General features: G+C 40.6%; 1 protein-coding gene across 8 annotated transcripts in view; it reads right to left on the bottom strand.

The window, feature by feature from the left end:
* Nucleotides 1-22,652, bottom strand: part of MBD5 (methyl-CpG binding domain protein 5) — a 100,148-nt gene that overhangs the window by 27,743 nt on the left and 49,753 nt on the right. For 4 of the 8 annotated variants that reach the window (XM_035332373.1, XM_035332379.1, XM_035332380.1 and 1 more), the window contains exons 5-8: nucleotides 12,517-13,194; nucleotides 8,189-8,291; nucleotides 7,201-7,381; nucleotides 1,830-3,968 (exon numbers count right to left, since the gene is read on the bottom strand). In XM_035332373.1, coding sequence (XP_035188264.1) covers nucleotides 1,830-3,968; nucleotides 7,201-7,381; nucleotides 8,189-8,291; nucleotides 12,517-12,629 — 2,536 coding nt within the window. In that variant the 5' untranslated portion in view covers nucleotides 12,630-13,194. The remainder of the gene's footprint in view (nucleotides 1-1,829; nucleotides 3,969-7,200; nucleotides 7,382-8,188; nucleotides 8,292-12,516; nucleotides 13,195-22,652) is intronic. The other 4 variants (XM_035332374.1, XM_035332375.1, XM_035332376.1 and 1 more) reach the window with 4 other exon arrangements.

Raw genomic sequence — 22,652 nt, 5'->3', positions numbered from 1 at the left:
CGAAGCACGGCCCTAAGTGCACGAGGAGCGATGACGATGGCCGTGCCACCAGCCTGAGGACAGCTCTCATGAGTGGTGCCTGCTCCTACCACACCGAGGGGGACACGGCTGCAGCATGGGGCTGGGATCACAGTGATGGAGCAGGAACAAGAAGGTCCCACACCGGGATGAATTTCAGTTCTCAGAAGCCCACTTTAATAGCCTTCCTGAAACATTTTATTGAAAACTTTTAGATAGCACAGAACTTCTGTTGATCAGTTCCAGCCTGAATTTCCTGCGGGGATCTCAGGCCTTGCCAACCCTTTCCCCACAGGAGGCAAATGACTTCTGCTCAGCTTCTTGATGGCAACTGCTGGCACTCGGGCTCTTAACTCACGTAACATTCAGTCTCTTCTGTCCTCCGCAGGGCAAAGCAGTCCCACGTTGCAGTCACTTCACAGATTTCTTCAGCTGTGTGGACAGTCCAGGAGAACCCACACCGCTGATCCCCACTGGCCTCAAAAGAGGGGGAAACCCAAAGAGTTCTTGCGAAGAGATTTTGTGGTACACTTAGAGGGACACGGAAGCAGGCTCCTAGGCAAAATGAGACCTTTGTTCTGTTCACAGGAGAGTACAAGGTCTCAGAATAGAAAGAATATACAAGGCAAACTTCTTTGTCAGCATGACAAGGCAAAACAGCCGTGCCAGGATTAATAGCTGCCTGCTTGTGACACGAACCACTGAGACAGCTAAAGAAGAAATGCCTCATTTCCCCAGGAATGGAGAGAAACCCTTACAAGTCATTAGCAAGTATGATCAGCAGGACTTTTTTAGTATTTAATTCAGTTCTGTATTTCCAAGAATAAACAGCTCTCTTAGAGGAAGATCAGGAATACATATCAGGTGCTTTCTTGGCTGAATGACACGGACAGCTTGCACACTTCTGGCCACTTTCATTCGACCCGATGTGGTTTAGCTGTGATTGTATCAAACACGTACTTCGACAGATAACCAAGCTGAAAAACTGAAATACCAGAGGTTTTCTTTCCCGCTTAAAAAATTAACATAGTATTTCTTTCAAAAACTCATACTTTGTCCAGCCAACAGTTGTCAAATGAAATAAACCTTTTTGATCTGTCTTCCTTTTAGCATTAACCAGTCCAAAGACAGTACCAGCGGCATACCTGCTTCCCCTCAACGTCTTCACTGATGAACGAATCAGGAAATCTCGCTACTCTTCCAACTGAATACACAGTTTATTCAACCGTTTAATTACCAGCACAGCAAAATTATCATGATAAAGGCAAACACAGCCTTTGCACTCCTGCTCCCTGCCCCCCAAAGAGGTTACTTTGAAAACTTTTATATTCCTCGTATCTGCTTCCATCTCAGACAACAACTAACTATTTAACGCAAGTAATAAAGAACGTATGTACAACACGTGGACATAAACTACCAGGTTAGCCACAGCCTTCTAGGGTTGAAGTAGCACAGCGTGATGCAGAAAAACAATTTATTTGGGCAAGAGACAACAACTGAGGTCTAGGTGTGTACAAAAGTGCTCGGATTTTATTTATGAACAGGGTGTAGAAGTTAAGAAAAGCGAGAGTCATAACAGGATGGAGGCCAGGATGGTTTTGTTCAGAAAAAGGGAGATATATTTTGGGCTACTGCTGTTTTTTCTTTGTTTTATTTCTGAGTATCTGGATATTAGCAGGAAATAGGCATACTTTTCACACCGGTAAACTCAAATTTAGAAAGTAGGTAAGTAAAAGGAACCCATTTAAAAACAGTCATCATATATTTCCAAACAGTCAAACATAGGGGTATCCTTTTAAAAGGAGACATACCTGCTTCAGGACTTGTTTGATTACAGCTGCTAGCAATGCTGTTTGGTATCACTGGAGTGGAGGATGCCTGGATTCTTGACTGAGGTGGGTTCGGATGTAATGAATTTCCTAAAGCCATTCCTGACTGACTGAGCATCCCACAGTTCCCGCTAGCCTGCATCTGATTTATTAAACCTGCGAGATGGTTGGTTGTGCCTGGGCTAGTACCATGGACAAAGTTAGTGTTTGTGTTCTGGCAGTGCAGACCTTCCCCTCGTAACGGTAAACTCTGCGCCAGCGAGTTCTGAAGAGTGCCAGAATTCATACTGGTGTCTGCGAAATGCATCTGGTTACCAGAGCAAGGCAAAACAGTATTTGAGCTCCCACAACTGGTGGTACTATTGCTGCTCATGTGAGAGCTTTGACAACTCATGGACTGAAGTAACTGGGACATAGAGCTGATGGGAAACGAGCTTTGACTTTGCTTTCTTATCAAATCAGATCCAGCTTTGGAAACTCCAGAACTCTCCAACTGAGACTGCCTCAGCAAACTCAACACCGTGGTGGTTGGCTGCTTTCTTTTTCTCAGAGGATCTTTCTGCTGAGACATCAACTTATCTCTCAGCGCTGCTCGACCACTTTGCCCTTCAGTCGTTGGTAGAAGCACATTGGCAGCAGGAGGGAACATGGTATTTAAAGTGCTATGTCCTTCGTTGTTGCCACCGCTGGCAACAGGTCCAGAATTGCTACTGCTGTTATTGTTGTTACCAGCAAGTTTATTTTGATTTGCTAGCTGTGCTTTGGCTGCTGCTGAGAGTAAACTACTTGCTGGAAAAGAGGCAGCATTGTGCTGGTTCAAGATCTGATTTAAAGGCATTCCCAGCAAACCAGGCTGACTCTTCAATGAACCACTTCCAGCCGATGCAGTATTAAAAACTGCATTGTTTGGAGGATTTAATACATTACTCATTCCAGCAATTAATGGGTTAGGGATGTCCTTGTATTGATTAAGTCCATCGTGCTTGGTGGAAGGGCTAGATGGCATAGATGGTCTTGGTGACCCTATTGTTGACCTTGGGGACCGGGGAGGAACTTTCATACCAGTACAAGATGACTGCGGTCCTACTGGAGGCAGCAGGAAATTTCCATGATCTGACGACGTGGAAGAAGAACGTGATCTTTGGGGAGAAGCCTCGATCCTTCCAATCCCGGATCCCATCATATGAACGGGGGACGTCACTGGCGAAGGAGATAGGGAGGTTGAAGCTGAATGTTGAACTCTTTGAACATGACTTCCATGGTTCATGTGACCGGGTTTTACCGTTGGCAAAGGAAGATTACTTGGCAAAGGGACGACAGCAGGAGGCATGCTTACATTCATCACGGGTACCTGAGAGTGGACATTTGAATGGAAAGTAGTTGGGTTAATGATAACAGGATTCTGATTGACTGGTTTGCTAGGAATAGGGTCAAGTATGCCAAGTGGATCCTTTTCTGATGTTAATGGCTTTTTCTGAAGAGCACAAGAAGGTGGTGGAGGAGGTGGGGGCGGACCTTGGGGTGGTTTATGGTGGAACATTGCTCGTGGTATTTCCATACCAGTTGAAAAATTACACATGGTTTTTTTCATTACAGGGCTTTTTGTGGTCAAGGTTGGGGAAAGAGGTATATTAGTCCTTCCAGCCATTGCACAGGATGACTGTATGGGAGAACCGTGTAGCATTACTGATGGTGGAGACAGAGGTGTCCTGTTCATGTGAATAGGACTTGAGTTGGGTGCTCCATGAAAACTGGGATTGTTCCTTGTGAAAACATCAGGGCTTCCAAGTGGGTCAGTCCTAGGAGAGATTGAGCCATCTCCATATATCTGTGATCCTGATGAAGCTGGACTGGGCATCCCACCGTGACTGCCACGATATGGAGACTTCTGTCCAAGTTCATTACTACCCAATCTCTGCCTAGGATAGACAGAATGAAGTTCTTGTTGCTGGCTTCCAGCCATTTCTTGCACATAAAGCCTACCCATGGCATTAGATGCCCCAATCATCAACTTGAAAGGAGTCTTACATTCTGGCATCACAGAATTTGTAATTCCTTCATGTGATTTATTCCTCATCGATCTCGGAGTTGCTGCTCGAGTAGGAACTACCGGAGTTGCACCTGGTATTAGAAACACAACAATTACTATTTTGAAATCTGGTATCACACATTTCAGCATGTGAAAACATTCATAAAAGCCTTTGGGCTAAACTCAAACAGAAATTGGCTTTGCTTAAACAGAAATAATAGCTAAATCACCAAACAGTTGCTGGAATGGTGCACACTACCCTACTGCATACTGCAGTTGCACAGACCACAACTCCATTTTTCATATAAAGCCTGCATAAATATGGACATCTTTAGATCTTGTGCTTCGTAGGTTTAAGCACACTTGCTACCCACATAGATGTATTTCAGCACTATCCATCCACAACATCAATTCCTGAAGTTATTGTTATTATTCCACCCCACCCCTTTTCAATCTTCCCTCTAACCATCCATCATCTCCAGTGTCCTACACCTGAATCTCCAGCATCGTCACTTCAGCTGCAGCACCAGCTAGAAGAGCTGGCAGAACTATCACAGGGAAAAGGAGCCTCTGGCACCATCTATTGAGTACAGGAGGAACAAGGTCCAAGAAGGGTTCAGGCTAATTTCCCCTTGCCCTCCAGACAACAAGTCTTGCCCCAAACGTTGTACCTGATGAGGATGAATGGGGAACCGTGCCATACAACTCTGGCCTGGATTTCTGTTCAGCAGAGCACTTAATTGCACAGATCTAAGAGGACACGGCTGAGCTAGGCAGGGTGCAGCCTCCCCGCTGCTCTGCATCACTCACTGGCACTGCAGGCACCGAGTGTCAGTCTTCTGAGTTAATCTCCTCTTGGGAACTGCTTTGCTAAAAAGGTGAGCACATTACATAATGTCCTGCAATATTTCATTGAATTAGGGCTTTTCCTGCAGCTTCTGCAAAAAAATTAGTTTGGTATCAAGATACTAAATTCAAGAATGGGCTTTACCTCTTATGCTTGTTTTCAGGAAAAAGGCTTTGAGGGTATTTACATGTGCACACGTGAACCCCTATGCTATGGAAAAAACTTACCGTGTTGGAACTAGACCTTCCAACATGCACTCGATCACCTTCCTTTTCTACCCACTAAAATCAGGTTTGTTTAAGAAATAAATATTTTTTCAATATTTTATTTTCGGAATACCCTCAGAGGCAGCTCCAAGTCTGATGGACTTTCTGCCAGCTTTACTGCTCTGGGAATTTGTAATTCAGTTTGCAGTGTGAGCTCAGCAAAGGAAAATGAATACATTCTTGGCATGCAGCCTCTGAATATGCAAACTTAAACTTGAATAGTGAGCTACATTTCAAGTTCAAATGAATTCAGAGGTACCTTTGAATTCCCCTGCTCACAAGAACTCAGTTCTCTTCTTCCCTTCTCTCTAGCCATAGGAGACAAACAGCACTGAGAGTCCTGCCTTCATTCTATTTACTCAACCAGCTACAGCATGACAGAAACAAACACATTCCTTTTCTCAAAATATAACTGAAGTCTCATTCTGGGGAGAAATCTCAAGACTGAGCTACAAAACATAACACGTACAGGAACCCTCACATTTAATGCCTGACTAAGCATATGGACAGACTTGTGTGTGCACAACTGAAATGACATTTTGTTTACAAAGGCAATGTATTGGGAAATTTTATTCTTCACTTGATGGACAAAGTTCTGATATCGATAGAGAAGATGTAATGAGTACGTTCGTATCTTAAATATGTATCTCTTTCCCCTCCTTAATTTTGCCCTTTATTTTTTTTTAAAAAGAAATGCAATTTAAGTAGAGCTAATAAAGAATAATAAAAAATAAATTTGGGAAATTGTACTACTCAGTCTTAAAACAAATGTACATTAAAAAAAAAACAATTTAAAGCTTTAAAATCATGTAAGGCAATCTCAAAGTGCAATAGTACCTCAGTACTATGGATGTCACTGGTATCTTAGTACTGTCTACATAACTAAAATGATTTGTTTTTATATCCTTAAAGTTTTCCACTTTTATTCAGGCCACAGAGGGCTTAGCAATTAGCACACTAGTATTATCGCAATGCAGGGATGCAAAGATCTCTCAGAATATCAAGGATCATTTCCCTAATGTAGTCATCACAGTATATAACCACAAACTTAAAAGCTCTATCTTAAAAGTAACTTCACTCCTTCATCCTGACTACTTGGATTTGTAAGACTGCTTCAGAACCTTTGCTTGTAATCCTCAGAAAGCACCTAATTTTCAGTTCATGTTTCTATGCAGCTCTGGTTTTGTAGCTGTTTCTTTCAGTGCTAACTTTGTCCTTTATTTTAAGTCGCTTTCTGGTGGCCATTCTCTTGATGTCATTATTGACAGCAATTGTATCTCCTTTCAGGCCTCATTTTTGGTGGGCTAAACAAGCTAAGCACTTTTACATGACTTTCATAAAACAGGCTTTGCACTTGCTTACTAGGAGAGCCTCTGCTCTATTTCAGTTTGAGTGCCTCTAGCGAGAACACTAGCACAGGAAGGCAGCAAGCATTCAAAGACATTTGAACTTCTCCGTCACAGAATCACATTGATCTGCACCATACTGCCATCTGGTACTGCTCACAGGCATCTTTGATCAGTTAGGATATCTAGGTCTTCTTTCTCAATAATTTACAGCTAATAGCTTTTTTCACTAGTCCCCAGGTGAATAACCTTACAATTAACAGGATTTGTTGCTATACCTTTTCTTTCACTCCAGGTGTCAATGATCCCCCAGTTTTTCAACATGTTTGGATCTTCTCTTGTTTTGATAGCTCCTATCAGTTTCATCCATCAACAAATTACTTCATTTTTTGTTGATATGGATAATTAAAATTCTAATCCAGGTTGGTCCTAACAAATAATCCTTGAGAAATTACAGTGGAGATCTTCTCTAGCTGTATATTCTGCCTTGCAATACAATTTCCCATTTAGCTAAGTCCTTAGCCACATTCTAATCCCTTTATAATCACTTTATTCAGCTTCTCTAATTTCCCATGTGACACAAAATCAGACATATTACTACAGTTCCAAAAGATGAGAGCTAATGTATTTTCTTTGTCTAGAACAATCTGATATCTTTTCCAAGAAAATCATGCTCTTAGTCTGGGATGACCTGCTTTTTAGACTCGCTTTCTACCTACCTACATCTTTCTAATCACTACCTCCGTTTTCAGCTTGAATGTTTACTATTGCAATTACAGATACGTAAGAATTTTGGGGGTGTCCTTGTGTAGTAAGTATAAATGCAGAATTAGTTAAATAAATAATCCTGCATGGTTTTACTCACTTGTTCCACCACCAGGACTGGTTAGAACTAGTGAAGGATGCGGTGCTTCCATGCTTTTATGAAGTGTAGCCACAGCAATAATTTTCCTTTTATGTATGCATAGTTTGGTGACATCTTCGTCCGCTTTAACATCTTCAGCAGTTCTCTGCTTCACAGCAGCTCCAGGATCAAAATTAAAGACCTGAGAGTAAAAATTGCAACATTTCAAATAATGATTATAGCCAGCAGGCTCCCCAAATATACCTAAACCAAAATTTTTTTACATTAAATTTGCCTCTGTTCCTTAGAGCAGCTAGATAGGTCCTACATTGTCCAGGAGATACCTTTACAGCGTGTTTTGAAATAAACAATAAATATTTAAAATATAATAAGCAAACAGAGCCATAGAAGTTGTCATTTAGCAACAGAGTATTTTAACACCCCCCAGTATAAAGGGGAGGAAGAAAAAAAGGAAAAAGGACTATGGGTGGCTGAGACGGCTGTGTGTTTAGAAAGAAAAGAAGCGTTAAAATTTGCATGCAGATGATAACATTGTGTTTTTCAGGGTGTTATAGTGATTCAACACTTCTTGGACATATTGTGAAAACTACATTTAGAAGTACCTGTTAAAACTACATACTTTTATGTTTACTCTAAAGTACATAGGATCAACCTAACCCTAGCAGCTAGTTAGGAGTCTTCCATAAGCCAGCTCCTGCTGAAGCTATCATGTACGAGCCTCACACATCAACACAGTGCTGTTGATGGTAGGTTGCCAGTTGAATAGGAGAATGTTCAACCACCATAAAGACTGAGTCAGATCTTTTCCATGTGGGGAGAAGACAGAAACGAGATTTATTTAATGGTTTGCATTCTGTGGTCAATCTCTGGGTATATAGCACCTCTCTGATTTTATATAGATGATGAGAAGAGAAATTAAGTCATTGGCTGTCAGAGCAGAAATCCATAATCCAAACAGCACAGAAATCCAGAATTATAACTTCTTTACCTTGGGAAGAACAAGAGGACATTCTAGGCCACACTTGCATGTTCCATCAGTCAGCAAGTAAGTCTTCACCTGCTCCAAGCAGGATAATAAAGACCCACTGGGACTGTAAAGAAACAGAAATGAAAAATTCAAACTATTTGATAGGTCACGACTTCCATCAACCATTCTAACAGCTCATACAGACAGGGTTTGACATAAGGCACCTAAGATTTCATATTTAGTTTCACAGTACTTCCTGCTTTTAGTCAAGAACTGAGATGACACACATCAAAACCAGTAAAAAATAATTAAGAATTAAAAGATTTTACTACAGAAAAACAACCATGGCAAGTGCAGAGGAAGTAATCGAGATTACTGGTATTTACTATTCACATTACAGTCCTGCTTGAAAGCTGCAACTACTGCCTAACAACACTGAGATGATTTTTCCCCATCTTCTCTCCCATAAGGTGCAACCCGCAGGAGGACTGCAGTCCCCACGGACCTCCTCGTTTTCCATCCCATCCCTTTAGTTCCATGACAGTCACCTGTAATCTCTAGGACTGGGACCTAATTTAACAAGAAAACATCACAAACTTGTTTCAAGAAGTGTGAGGAAACCCAGAGAGAAAAGGGGGAACAGTAGCACAGCTGTTGTGGTCTGTTAGGTGCACAAATTATTTAGTTTATTCAGCTAGAATTTCGACCCTCTGAGGGAAAGTGAGCGTTACACCAAGAAGTCAGTCCAGAGAGTCTCTGATAAACTGCCCTTGGATTTCTCTAACTCCCACCAGAAAATCATTATCTCCATACCCAAAAATAGGACACTGGAAATTCTGGTACGGCAAAATCACTAATTCATAAGGTGAAAAAAGTTCTCATGTCACGAGCCTCTGACTTCCAGGCGGCTCTTTATTAGGTAGCCAGCTAATAAACTGTTTGTCAGGGAAAGAACACCGTCATTTGTGAGGACCGGCTCCAACACTGCTGCTTAACGGCAGCTGTGAAAAGCCCTTATTTTAACCAAAACAACTGGAGTGGAATAGTTTGGGACGTGGACACAGCCAAAATTCCAAACGCTGACGAACTTTTGTACTTAAAACCTCCTGTATAAACACCTAATTATGCACTACAAGGACTAAGGCAGCTGTAAAGCAACATCTGCAAGTGACGCTTCGAGTGATGTTAGCAGCTTAAGTAAGCAATGCATCTGCCAGCCCTGCTCTGAAATGGTCATTCTAGGGAGAATCATTTAGGTCGAATACATGTAACAGGGACATTCTGAAGATAACCAAGATAAAAGCGACCTAAAAATAATGGTGGAGGTGTGGAAAAAGGTGACTTATACGTCTGAGGGCCAAGCCTTCACAGCATGAGTACACACACGGGCAGCTGCTCGCCCCAGTGACGTCCAGAGCTGGAAGGTAAGAGCTTCCCGCAGGAGAACACAGGCTGCTGTTTGCTCTGTTCTACCCCATCCACGTGCAACATCGCTAAAGGACAGCTCCGTGATGCTTAAAAAGCTCAATTTACATGGCACCTCCGGGATTATGCACTGGAGTTAGGATGCCATTATTGGTTAAAAAAAAAGAAAGAGAAGAAAACAAATCCCACTTCGCAGCAAGAACTAAGATCCTGTAAACTTCTGCCCATCAGTGCTCCCCTGGCCTGGACCAGAGGAGTTTTCCTGCCGTCCTCAGAAGTGGATCGCACAGCAGCTCAGCGCCGCACACGAAGTGTAAGGAGAGCATCGCCTTCGGGAGGAAACGCCACCGCGCAGCAACTGGCGTGCAGCAGCTGAGCTAATCCAGATGCTAAGGCCACTGGTTACTTCCCCGTAATGCTATACCATTAGAGTTCATTCTTTTTGTGTTTCCAGAAAAAAAGCAGTTTTTAGTAACGTTCCTTCGTGCACAGTTCTCTCAGTTTATTCCATCGATGAGTATTCACAAACAGTAACCCGAAGAAGAGATCCAGGTGCCAGCAGCACTGTTTTACCATGAAATCACTCAGCCCCGTGCTTTCACCAGGTAATAAAACCAATTAACGGATTTTATTCAGGGCACCTGTTGACAGTTGACGGAACAGCATGTATGCTTTCTAAGGAAGCACAAATAGAACAGGTCCTTATTCAGCTGGAATCATCTATTCCAGTTAAATCATGTCCAAGCTTAATACAGACACTGATTTTCCCTTGGATAGCTTTTGGTCAGTATTGTCTGGCCTCTTGTTCTCTCAATAAATGCTGTGAATATTTTCAGGGCAGGTGATCCTTCAGAAGGGCTGTGCAGCTCTAGAGCGCTAATGCAGAGGCTGGGGAGACTCAGCCCTTGAAGATGCAGCTGGTGAAGCCAACGGCTGGCCTGCCCTACTGCTGCTCACACAGCACGTCAGGCAGGAGGCTGGATTAGAGGACTTCATCCTCTAATCAACTCATCCTCATCCTCTACCCAACACTTCCTACTCCATGTCTTTCATTGAATAAGAACATGGACGACATCAAGTGCATCTTCTAGCCTTCCCTACAGAAGGCTACCAGCAAACTAACCACCGGATTAAGGAGGGGAAAAAAACAAAACAGCACAGACAAAACTTACAGAGAGGGCAGAAATAATACCAGCTTCCCCACGCTGAAAGAGACAACTGCTAAATTTGATTAACAGAGTCAACTAGAAAAAAACAACAACAGTGTTTTGCATAAGGCGATTCAGGACAGAAATATTAACAAAGTCCTCCTGAACAACGAGAACATATATAAAAAAAATGGCTGAAGAGTAAATAATTGTCAGGTACCAAAATTTAGGAGCTTATCAACGTGTAAGACATGCTCTCAAAGAAGCAGCACAATCTTCACGGCCTGCTTCTTGCAGCTGTCCAAAATAAAATTAAAAAACAGGTAGGATCATTAGGTAGGTATATAAAAACACCAAGGAATTTTATGTCCTGATGCCTGCATATAGGGATGACAGGGAAAACAAACCAAGCCAAAACCAAACACAAACCAAACAACTGCTTTTTTCTCATTGATTTTTAACTAAGGCAGAGGCCCAGTAAATTATAGCTCTAATGAGAAATACAAGGGGAAGGCAATTTGTCTTTGACATGCGTATCACTGCCATGGACTTTGTTTGATTCTGCTAATTGCGAATATAAACAAGAGATCCTGGAATGCATTTGATCTTTTATGGTGGTTTAGTGTAAAACTGGAGTACAGTGACTCATTAAAGAATTTTGTATTGTTAAGATATAAAAAGTTGTATAGAAGTGGTTATTTTAATCACAGAATAGTGGAATAAGATTAAGCAAGTAACAGATTGGTAGTCATTTAGATTCACGTAACATAAACCTGATGTACCTACATTTTGTTAAAGCTAACTTTGGTCTTTTTCCAGTAACGTTTAATTTGTAGTATGTTTATCTGAACACACTCATTTAATGGTAATTTCAATACATTTTTTGCGACTGTTCCAGGATGAAGCAAAAAAAAAAAAAAGCTAAAAGAATAAATAAAATACCTAAAAATTTGGTTTTAGGCTTGCATTCTTGTTTTTTCTACACCAGAAATGGGAGGAATCTGTAGAAGTCAGTCAGTCGGTTCTGTGATGAACACAGAACCTTCACAGGGTATATAAAGCTACTCAGTAGTTATCCCACTTATCTTCCTTTCAAAAGAGAATAAGTAAGCCAAAAAAGTATAATGGAGATCTGGAACATAAACCCAGAAGAGACCATGGAGAAGAGTTACTGAATGTCAGGATAAAGTTGCGTGCTGCTGCATGAACTGAGCTGAAGGCTCGCTGCTGACAGAAGAAAGTCCCACTCCATCTTACCTGCCATGAATTATTTGCACGCCTGGTCGCTGCTTTGAACTTGACCAGCACAGGCTCTTATAAAAAGCCAGTGCTGGTGCAAGGAAAAGGCAATGAGAGGGATTTCTCATCATCTTAGGTGTGACGTAACGAATCCTCTGGCTAGTTTCATTGTAAAAGGTTTAAATAATAGAGGCATTAAGTAAGGTTAAATCTGCTACTGCTCAGCTTTAAAATCCACATGACAATAATAAGTAATAAAGAACTATTCATGCCTAAAGCAAAATGTATAGTAAGGATATCAAATTTTCAAGACCAAGCAATATTAGATTTGTAATGACAGAGTATGTGTTATGGGCATGCAAATGGCACTGCTCAAGTGGCCTCCACTAATAGCAGGAAGATGATAGTCTAGCTCTTCCAAAAGAACAAACCCTTGAAATCTTGGAGTACAAAAGACTAGCCAAGTCACTAATTTACCACATGTTGTGGCAAAACCACAATGAAAACAACGACCGTAAACACTTTAGATAACCTTACCTGATGTAGAGCACTCCACTTTGGTCCACCCGTCGCTGCCAACCAACGGGAACTTGCACTGCCGGTGGCCCTCCATCCGTGTCCCCTCCGTCACACTCCTTTCCACCATTCATTTTTCTGTTTCTGTTTATGAGTCTTCAAAGATATCAACAGTAAGATGATATCCTTTTACTACATGTCATCATGGCCTCCCAAAGAAGGCCATTCAGTACACCTTTCCCCAAATTGTACAAAGTGCATTGGGAGGCTCCAGCTCAGTTTGAAACCAGGTCCTTAAAAGTGGCCATTTTTGTTAATGAGTCAGTTTCCCATTATAATCCACATTAAATATGCAATGTTTAACTCCTTATATATTCATAAGGATGAACTATATAGATAAAAATTAGTGCTTCCAACTTGGGAAAATCATAATTCACCAATCCTTTGTTACCTGTCAGAAAGGAGAATGGGGAAAAGGAGAATTTCTAGTTCAACAGCATGGCTCCAAGCTTGATGACTAAGATAACTTGTATTTTGTGAAAGCTCGTCTCATTTTTATAAATATGAGTCAGATCTAATACCTCCAGGTATTATACCCTTTATATGCCACATTCTTTTTGTTTTCTTTTTATCTTCCGTTCATGATCCAAGTTCTCTTCTTGAGTTTCTTTCATGACTCCCTGGCTCCAATAAAACAGCCTGAAAAATACAGATATAGAAAACACATGAGCCATTTGCTCAAGTCTTTCAGCCCAGCTCAGTAACTCATGGAGATGTATACAGCTGCATCCATTTAAAGAGCTTAGAAGCAAAATTTTAAATGTCAATGAAACCATCAAAATAAGGCATACAGTAAAAATACAATCCTGCTAGCAGACTCCATTTATACGTGAATGCAACTGAACTGCATCTTAAATGCCAAGACAGTGCAACTGTTATTAAATAGTTAACGTACAGTTTGAATGAATTAAGGGATATATCTTTTAACCGAGTAGTTTCACATATGCTTCTATTCAAAATTATCAACAGATGACTCGCTCGATTAATGCCCTTTGAAAACTGTTTATAAAACCGAATGCATTTAATGTGAAGGAAGCTGCATTAAGGTTGATAATATCAATAAAAATGGGAAAATGTTACATTTAGGCTAGATTAAAATAATAATTTCTTAAAAAAACTTGTATAAAGATGGAAAAGTCAGCATCTAGGGATTTGTTGACTTAAATTTAGTATCAGAATCTTCAGGTTTTTCTGCACGGCTCTCAGCATTCCTATGGAAATATCTGAGTACCACACGTAATAATTTCCCCCATTATTCTGCTTTATGAGCAAATCTTCATTAAGATGGTTCAGGATTACACAAACTGCGTTCTCCCACAAAATAGTTTTTCAAATAGACCAGATGTGCCTTAACTCTCAAGACTGGAAGTTTTATTAAGGTACACTGAATTTGCAATTTAAATAAAAAATGTCATAAAAACATGTCTACAGCTCAAAAAATAAAATGGCATGGACGACTACTGTAGTAACGACGTTAACGAGTTTTATTTGGAATTGTACATCAATTCTCCCCTCTTCCTCCTACTAATGTTATGCTTACATTTAAAAACATAGTAAATGTTACTATAGATCTGATGGATTTTAATAAGAAAAGTTTTCTGAGATAGAAGGGGAGCATTAAGACTGAGGATCCTACAACATTTCTGCAACAGCAGAACCAACAACGTGCTACGTCAACACGTAACAGCAGCTCCTTCCTTCCAGACCACTAGAGGAAGGCTCCAGAGACATAAATATGTTCCTCAAAAACACTCTCCTAAGTACACCTAACACAGTACATGCACTTTAGATGTGCTACTTAAAAATTCAACTTTCAGAAGGCGACATAAAAAATAAAGACATTTTCAAAACTGACGTGGAGCAGGAAGGAGCCAGCTGCGCATATCCCCTTGGCTGAGGTGCTGAAATCGAAAGACAGACTGCAATTTGCTGCAGGACCAAGCGTTCCTGAGTAGCCCAGCACCGTTTTCCAGAGACCTGTTTCAACTCTCCTTTGGTCTGGAGCACCCTAACTGGCTGAAACGGAGGCGAGGCTGAGAAGAACATGATTAAAGGTTTACAGGGGTAAGATCCCGATTAACAGCTTCGGGTTGGAAAGACGGCACATTTTCTGGGCTTGTATTTCCCGAGATGCCCAATGGATTCAGGGCGTTCTGTCCCCAGCGAGCACCAGGCAATCCCCGCAGCTCTTCCACCCAACACAGCAGCAGAGCTCCCCACGGACAGGGCGCAGGTGAGCAGGTACAAGGTAGGGAAGGACGGAGCGAAGGGCACACACACCACCTTGCTCTCTCACAGGAGAACAACACATCCTTTAATCTTCAGACCTGGTCAACAGGAACGGGATTCGGGAAGCCCCTGGCCAGAGTTCAAGCTTCTTGAGTCCTGTCAGGTTTTCAGTTTAGAAGTTTTGCTTTGGTTACCTGGTTGGTTTTATCCTGATTAAGGAAGTAACAGATGATGTTTCACCACGAACAAGGCAGAAGTTATGTTTAAGTTTCAGCACTATTGCTGAACGGTGCACTGGCAGTTCTATTACAGGTCCCGTGTAAGGCTAAAATAGGTAAATAATCTCCCCGTGTTTTTATTGAGAATTAACTTTCTATAATACAGTAAAATCCCAACCAGAAAATACCTATGTAAAATACTGGAGGCACAGACTGAGGAGAGCGTTGCTGATCTCCTAGCCCAGTCTTACTGTGGCTCACGTCGCTATTTAGGGCAATTACACTGGATCCATTACGAGAAAATAATAGCCATCAATTCCTTTTTTGCACAAGCAGCGGAAGACACTTTGAAGTAACCTTATATTTCTCCTGGTTGTGCAACGCCCTGCATCAGCTAACATCCCATTCTATCACCACCGTAATACTTCTCATCATCTAATCAGATAAGGCCTTTTTCTGTACTGCACGTAGCTTGAAATTGTACCAAAAAGAACTCTTCTGTGGAAAACATTTGAATGTTTTGACTCAGCACAGTGGACGGGAATAAAATGGCTGCTTCAATCACATGCCTTCCGTCAAAGTCTGTTATTTGTATGACTTTTTCCTGAGACTAAAAAACTGTAAATTAATACAAAGACCCAAGGTGATGTACAACAAAAAAATGAATCAGAGCACAGGTGTGATTATCCATTCCCCCCAGGTACAAAAATTCTCCAAACACCACACCCACCCGAAGCAGAAAGCAGCAGACAATTTGCACCATGACGGTTGGACCTTTTGTCAGGTAATTTACCACGTGCACACCCAGGTCGTGCTGCGCGAGGACCCAGCGGTGCGGCTGCGTGCAACGAACGACAGAAAGGAAGTCGAAGGCTCTCTGGAAGCTTCTCAGGAGCACACAGCTGATCAGGAACGAGGCAGGTTTTATGCGTTCGTATGAAAACACTTGCAGAAGTGAGCTTACTTCACAGGTCTGAATGGATTTCCACAAGCCACTGGCAGTAAAATATCGAGTATGTATTGTAACCACTGCGTGTTTCTATTGGGTATGGACAGCAAAGGTAAGAGATTGCCACTGATGTTTTGGTAGAGAAATCCTTCACTAACCCTCATATGCTACTTTATTTAACTGCATATAAAGAAAGACAAGTTAGGCATAGCACAGATTTCTGCCAAATGGGTTAATCCTCTCCACATCTGATTTAACAGACACCCTTCGCATTTTCCCAACAGCTGGTTATCAGCCAAAGGAAATGGAGCTGAGGAAGATGGCAGTGAAAGAGAGGATGAGAGTCACTCAAAATAGCCCGGGTCTGGCTCTTGTTCGCCCTGCATCTGGCCTGGGTTGGTCATTTTACACCGTGAGGCAGCCTAGGCGAGGAGCGGCAGTGTAGGAGGACAGCCGCAGGGCAGTGGCACTGCTCGACTGGGCAAACCGCTGTCCCTGAAAACAGATGTTTTAATCCCAGTAGATAGCAGCACGGCTGGGAATGCTCTGACAAACAGAGCGTCCCTTTGACTACTCACACCTTTCCATTTCTTACCAGGCCAGTTGTCCAACTCAGCTGCAGAAAAGCAGTCTCCTCCGAGGTACCATTTTCCTTCTCACTGTCAGAGTATTCCAGCCGAAGTACTTCAGATTGGTTTAGAAAGTATTTGGACTTTGGAGCAGATCCCAAGTATTTTGGACACTGGATTCTATCCAAAGGGCTGATTTTCATCAACCCATGTAATAAATACCTCCTCTCTGTAATCTCATAACAACTCCAGACAACTCATGTTATCTCACCACGAGGAGCACAACTTTCCACATCTAAATCAATTTCTCCTTTTTTCTGTGCGCCAAGACATGCCTTTCAGATTTGTTTTGCAGTCCACTTTCATTACAATATGCTTAACAATATTTCGTTGGAGAACTATGTAAAACGACACCAAATTGTTTCCCCACTCCAGCCCCCAAGCCCCTTAATTTTCATACACAAAAGGTATGTTTTCAGTTTTGAATGCAACTGTCGCACTTTTTAGCATGTTGAGTTTTAAGAAGCCTCTTTGCGCACTCAGCTGAAACCGTTTAACAATTTTTTAGTCAAGTGGTGAAATAGAGAACTTGGTACAATGTGAAGGAAACTTAAATTAGATAGTAATAGCCTGGGTTCAGGTCTATCACATACGATATGAATACCAATATAACATTTCCTTTATTAATAAGCGGAGGTAAAACCAGTAAATCAAATCCTGACAGTCTGATATTGCAAAAAATGCTCCACAACTTTTTTCTTAAATGACCCTTTAAGCAAGCTTAGCAATTCCATGTATTACAGAGAAGGGCTATTTAGAGGTCCCTGAGAAATGACGACCTCTGAGATGCCCAAACCAAGAGCTTGCTCATGGGATGACGACAGGTTTGGGGTGTAAAGTTTTGCAAACACTTAGAATACCCACGAAACACACTGGTTATAAATACAAACACCAATCTCGTTTCCTAGGCTTTCATTTTCTGTCTGTCTGTAGGAAAACCCACAAAATGCATTCAGAACTGGAAACGCCTCACATCACAGACTTGGGGTTTTAGAACTAGCAGGAATTTTTAGCTTCTCAAAAAGCACTGTTTTCAAACCATGCAGAGTTAAAATGAGGTTTTATTTAGTTATCATTTGCTAATTACCGATCTGTTTAAGTCTATCAAAGGCATTAGGATTCTCCTGTGTCATTTAATTAGGTACGAATGTTTCATCACTTTTTGAGAATGTTTTTACATTTTGAAAAGAAGCTTTCTCTTGGCTAATTAGAATTTAATACTTTATGAAGCCCTATTTTTTTATGTGAGTGACTCAACAAACAAATGTACCTTATGTATAAAGGCAACCTTTCTTCCTTCAATCTTATCTTTTTGGATTGGTACCTAGGCCTGTAGCACTGCGGTGTACATGGTATGTTCTGGCCTCTGACCTGGGAAGGGTGCCTTCATCTTACTCACAAACAGAGCTCCATTGCAGCAACCAGAAAACCGTTCTGCACAGAATGACTTAATCGAAGCGATACACTTTAAACTGCCCTGGTGCTGAATCTGTTCATAGCATCCAACCACCTTTGGTAGAACAGAATTTGAGCTTTAAGGACAGCTTTATTACGTACTGCAGCAGGGCCTATGTAATCCTAGCTTATACTGGTGCTGAGGCTGTAAATTTTTTTAGGTTTAACCACTCCAGAACATGACGCCTAGTTGGATGTATTCCCTCAGAAATAGCAAATATCTTCCAAAGCCCAGAGCGCTGCACTTGCATCCCCAGTCAAGGAGCTTTACCAGACTTGATCTGCACGTGGACGCGCACAGCCCTGCCGGATTTGCTTCCTTGCAGTGCCAGAGTAGGCGATCAAAGCAGTCCCTCCAGGCCTGCTACCCAGGAATAAAACAATTTTCTGTGCATCATGGACAAAGAGGGGAAGGGTTCTCATGGAGAAAGCGTGACCTACGTTCGTGGTTCTAGCTGAGCATTAACAGCACATGACACGAGCCTCTTTCTCTGGAGTATTTTGGAGCAGTGTGCTGTTAACTAACCTGAAGCTGTAGCCCTTGCACAGATGGGTATCCTTGCTGCTCAGAGTGCAGGTAAAATGGTGAGTCCATTGAGCTGTAACCTACGCTCAGCTTTTGAGGTTTAGCTGTGTCATTAGAGTTGTCCAAGGCAACGGCTGAATTAGATAGGAGTACAATTCTTTTAGCATCCATTATTTAGTGCGTTAACAACTTTCCCAAAAGGTTTATCTGCCTTTTAACACATCTGTTCTGCGTAACTCCCGGAGCTGGGAGCAACTGAGGTTTTCCCTTCCACTGAAAGCACGGAGAAAGCACGTCCTGTCGAGGAGGGGTGGCTTCCTCTGCCTTACACGTGTATACAGCAGCTCGGAAAGCATTTGGACAAAAAAGCCAAACCGAGCTACAAGACAATCAAAAAAGATGGCTGGCAACAGAGTGATTTTCTTTTCAAACCTCGGCTCTGCCTATTCAAGAAGAACTTAATAAATACAACGGGCACTTAATAGAGACTAGACAAAGATAGAGCAGTCATAACGCTTTCAGGCCTTCCACCACATTAATTTCTTTCTCTACAAGCAAAATAGGTCAAAACCGGGGGCACGTAAGACAGTCCTACTTTACTGCCAAAATAATGTAAGCATTCAGATATTTTTTTTTAATTTTTAAAATTAAAACTAATGTTGGGTATGAACACAAGCAATACAAAATAGCCCGGTTATTCAGCAGAGAAGTCTATCACATCACCACCAAAAACTTTCTTAGGGAATATCATGAAGCAGAATATTACGAACCTATATGCTAATTTGAGAAAGTGAAGAAATATTACTACAGCAGTCCAGTTTTTCACTCAAAAGAGGAACTCGTATACTGAAAAACACGTCCAGCTTCAGCAAGTACAAATCTAGAAAAAGTGAACCCAGACTCAGTATTTTTTGGGAGGAACAAAAAGTAATTCATACGTTTGCTTCCCTGTGGTTTGTTTCAGGGTGCAGACGTAAAGCTCTAGCTATCCCACGCAAACCAGCTGCTTTCCTATATTCTGAAGTAAAGCAACAGGTCAAGTATTAGGTAAAAGAGAAGACTTGCACGGGTTGGTTCCTAACTGAGGATTTAAAAGGACTAAGTAATCTATCATGTAAAGAGAAACCACACTATCAGAACTATTTTTCTGAACTGCTTTTCTTCAGTTCTTTTTCTTCTCTCTTCATCACACACACACTGAACCTGTCTGTTTTGCAACTGCGAACACCATTTTTTGGGGTCCCCTTTTTGCTTTATTTGGAAAAGAATTTCACTCTCCAAACCTATCTTGCCACAGAAAAGGCAGAGTTCGTACAGTATTTTGATTTTGTCAATGCAATTCTTCTCCAGTTTTTAGTGTTTTGGAATCTTTCATGCTTCTAATGCAGACATTTTTCTGCACTGGCTGACATGCTGTTAGCTCCCTATGAACTATTAAGCTCTAGAAGAGTCTTGCATGGAAGGTAAGCGTAACAGGCCCCAAGACAAGAAAAAAAGATGACTTCAAATGTGTCTACAAATGAGAATTCAGACCTTTCAAGACCAACTGCCACAACAAAATAGGATATTAAAATAGAAAAATGTGCTCTGTCACAGCGGGATCCCTCTCGCTAACATAACGCACATTCATTAGAAAATTACTGCTGTAGACATTTTCATTTGTCATACAAAATAGTATGGAATTTAAAACTAACAAACTCAAAGCTCTAATGGCAGCACATTGATTGTTATCAAATGATAGAGCTACGAATATTTAAAGTTTCTGTCCAAAGTTAAAATCACTTCTAAAGGAGATCTGAGAACATGAACAACAAAGAACAAGCTCGTTTCAATCTCCTTGTTTCAGGATTCAAAATAATCTGAAGTTATTAAATGTATTTTTATAACATTTTTTATAATGAAGATTAGAAATTCAGGAACATCTGATACAGAACATTCTTAGGCTATTTAAAAAAATCAGAAAATAAGTAGGTAATAAATGTAAGTTCAGTTCTAGTTGACAGCTTTGCTATGTTATTTATTTACTGCTTAGTAGGGAAATAGGCATCTATAAAAAAGTTAATTAAAAATCCTGAACATGAAAATTCAATTTGATTTTAGATTTACAGTCCAAAAAAAAAGGTAAAAAAAAAAAAAAAAGGTAAAAAAAATGATTTCTGAAAATATGGTGAAAGGCTTTGAGCTGCTGGCACAATAATTATCCAGATTAGCCCCAGTCTCCACTGACTGTGCAATGTGACATCAAAAATACAGCAATAACTGGTAAAAATGAAAATTATACTGCCATATCTTAAATGCAGCGGTTTCAATAAACTAGATAAACTTACTTTGTATTAGACACTTGAAGTTCAGGACATAGCAATATTTAAATCATCTGAATAATTCAGACCGAGTTTCTTGGAAGAGAATGTCAGAAACATAGGAGGATTGCAAATTAAACCTGTAAATTATGCTTTTGTTTCCAAGTAGTATTCCAAGTAGTACGTCAGGTGACTGCACTATTTTTAGACACACACGGAATTTTTCTCCAAATGCCATTTTTAAGATTGTTTACTGAAGTATGTATCTCTAGTCAGCAATTTCCCTCATGAAAATACTCTTAAGATATTAAAAAAATATGATAGCATAAAAATCAGCTATTCTGACACCTTAATGCAAACTACAGCATTATCTGGCATAAACATAATAGCGCTTGAAAGCCTCGGCTGCCTCTCTGAAATCTGGTGTGCTACAAACCTGTACAATTTGATATATGAACCTCCTTCTAGCATTAGTGGATTATTACTCACTGTCTTTCAATGATGTACTAATTGAATGTGTAAGTATTTGGAGAATTTGGCCCCTCTGGTTTATTTATGAGATAGACGGTATTAAAAGACTTCCTCTGTTTTCTAAAAGAGCACTCAGAAGTTTAAGGGTATTTACAGAAAAAAATAGTGGGTGATTTTAATCCTTTTAAATGCTTTCGCTCCATGAAAATTGTGACAAATATTTCTTTATTGATATACAAGAGGTGCATTAATTATAAGCTTAATAATTTTTAAGTGAATCTCTGTGAAGATTTGTGTACATGACCTTTCCTTCTATAGCTTCTTTTTCTACATACGCTAGTCTGAGTCAACTGTTTCATGATTCCACCACTCAATTTAAAAATACACTTTCTCACCCTAATATTAAAACCTTACATTTGGTTTGTTATCTAATAAATATTAATACAAATCTGAAGTACTTTTTAATGTACTAATGAACAGTAAGATACAGAATTAAGAAAAAAAAAAGGCAAGCTTGACCTTTTTCCTCACTAAGCATTAGATTTAAGGTGGGTATTATCATCTTGTTCACTCCAAGCTGAAAAACAAAGAATCAGTTGAAAGTGAAGATAAGCAGTATGGTCCTCCCGTGTTGCTAAGAGTTCAGTATTAAGTGAGTCTTTGTCATTGCTTCAAATTTATAAGCTTCTAACTGGAGGGGTTTCTTTGAGGTTCGGAAATGAATACCTGTTTGCACTTTGTATCTCGTGCACAGTTCATTTCCAGAAAAACCATCCCAAGCACAGAAAAGATAAACCGATGTTTAGGAAATCATTAATGTACGACCTTTTTTTTCTTTCATAAAGCACTCTATTAAAGGTCACTTTGTATTCCAGCAACAGTGCACACATGCCATTAGTTTCCAATCACATTTTTTGTGTTGTGACTCAAAAACCTCTTTCCCTTCTTGCTATCCCAGGGAGAGATGAGAACACCCCGTATCTGTGTCTATCCTCTCCAGGCTGCTCCATTATGGATTCTGACTCACAGGCTTACCATCCCCTACCCTCAGAGATTTACATTTAAGGATGGCAAGGTATATTTAGCCCACTAAAATGAGCCAAGTATCTAAATCTTAATGTCTGTATATTTTTTGGTTGAAATTTTACATAACAATTATCAGACGCATTCACACTGACACCTTAATAAGGATAAATTGCATCATCCCATTAACTGCAAAGACCAGTCTGGCTCCTAGAAAATGAAACATTTGTTTTTATGATAATAAAAAGCATTCAATTCTCTACTGCAGTACAAGTGTCGTGAAACTTCCCTTGGAAG

This window comes from Oxyura jamaicensis, chromosome 7, assembly GCF_011077185.1.
Source record: "Oxyura jamaicensis isolate SHBP4307 breed ruddy duck chromosome 7, BPBGC_Ojam_1.0, whole genome shotgun sequence".
In the NCBI taxonomy this organism is placed as follows: domain Eukaryota; kingdom Metazoa; phylum Chordata; class Aves; order Anseriformes; family Anatidae; genus Oxyura; species Oxyura jamaicensis.
This window is presented reverse-complemented; position numbering and strand designations above follow the sequence as displayed.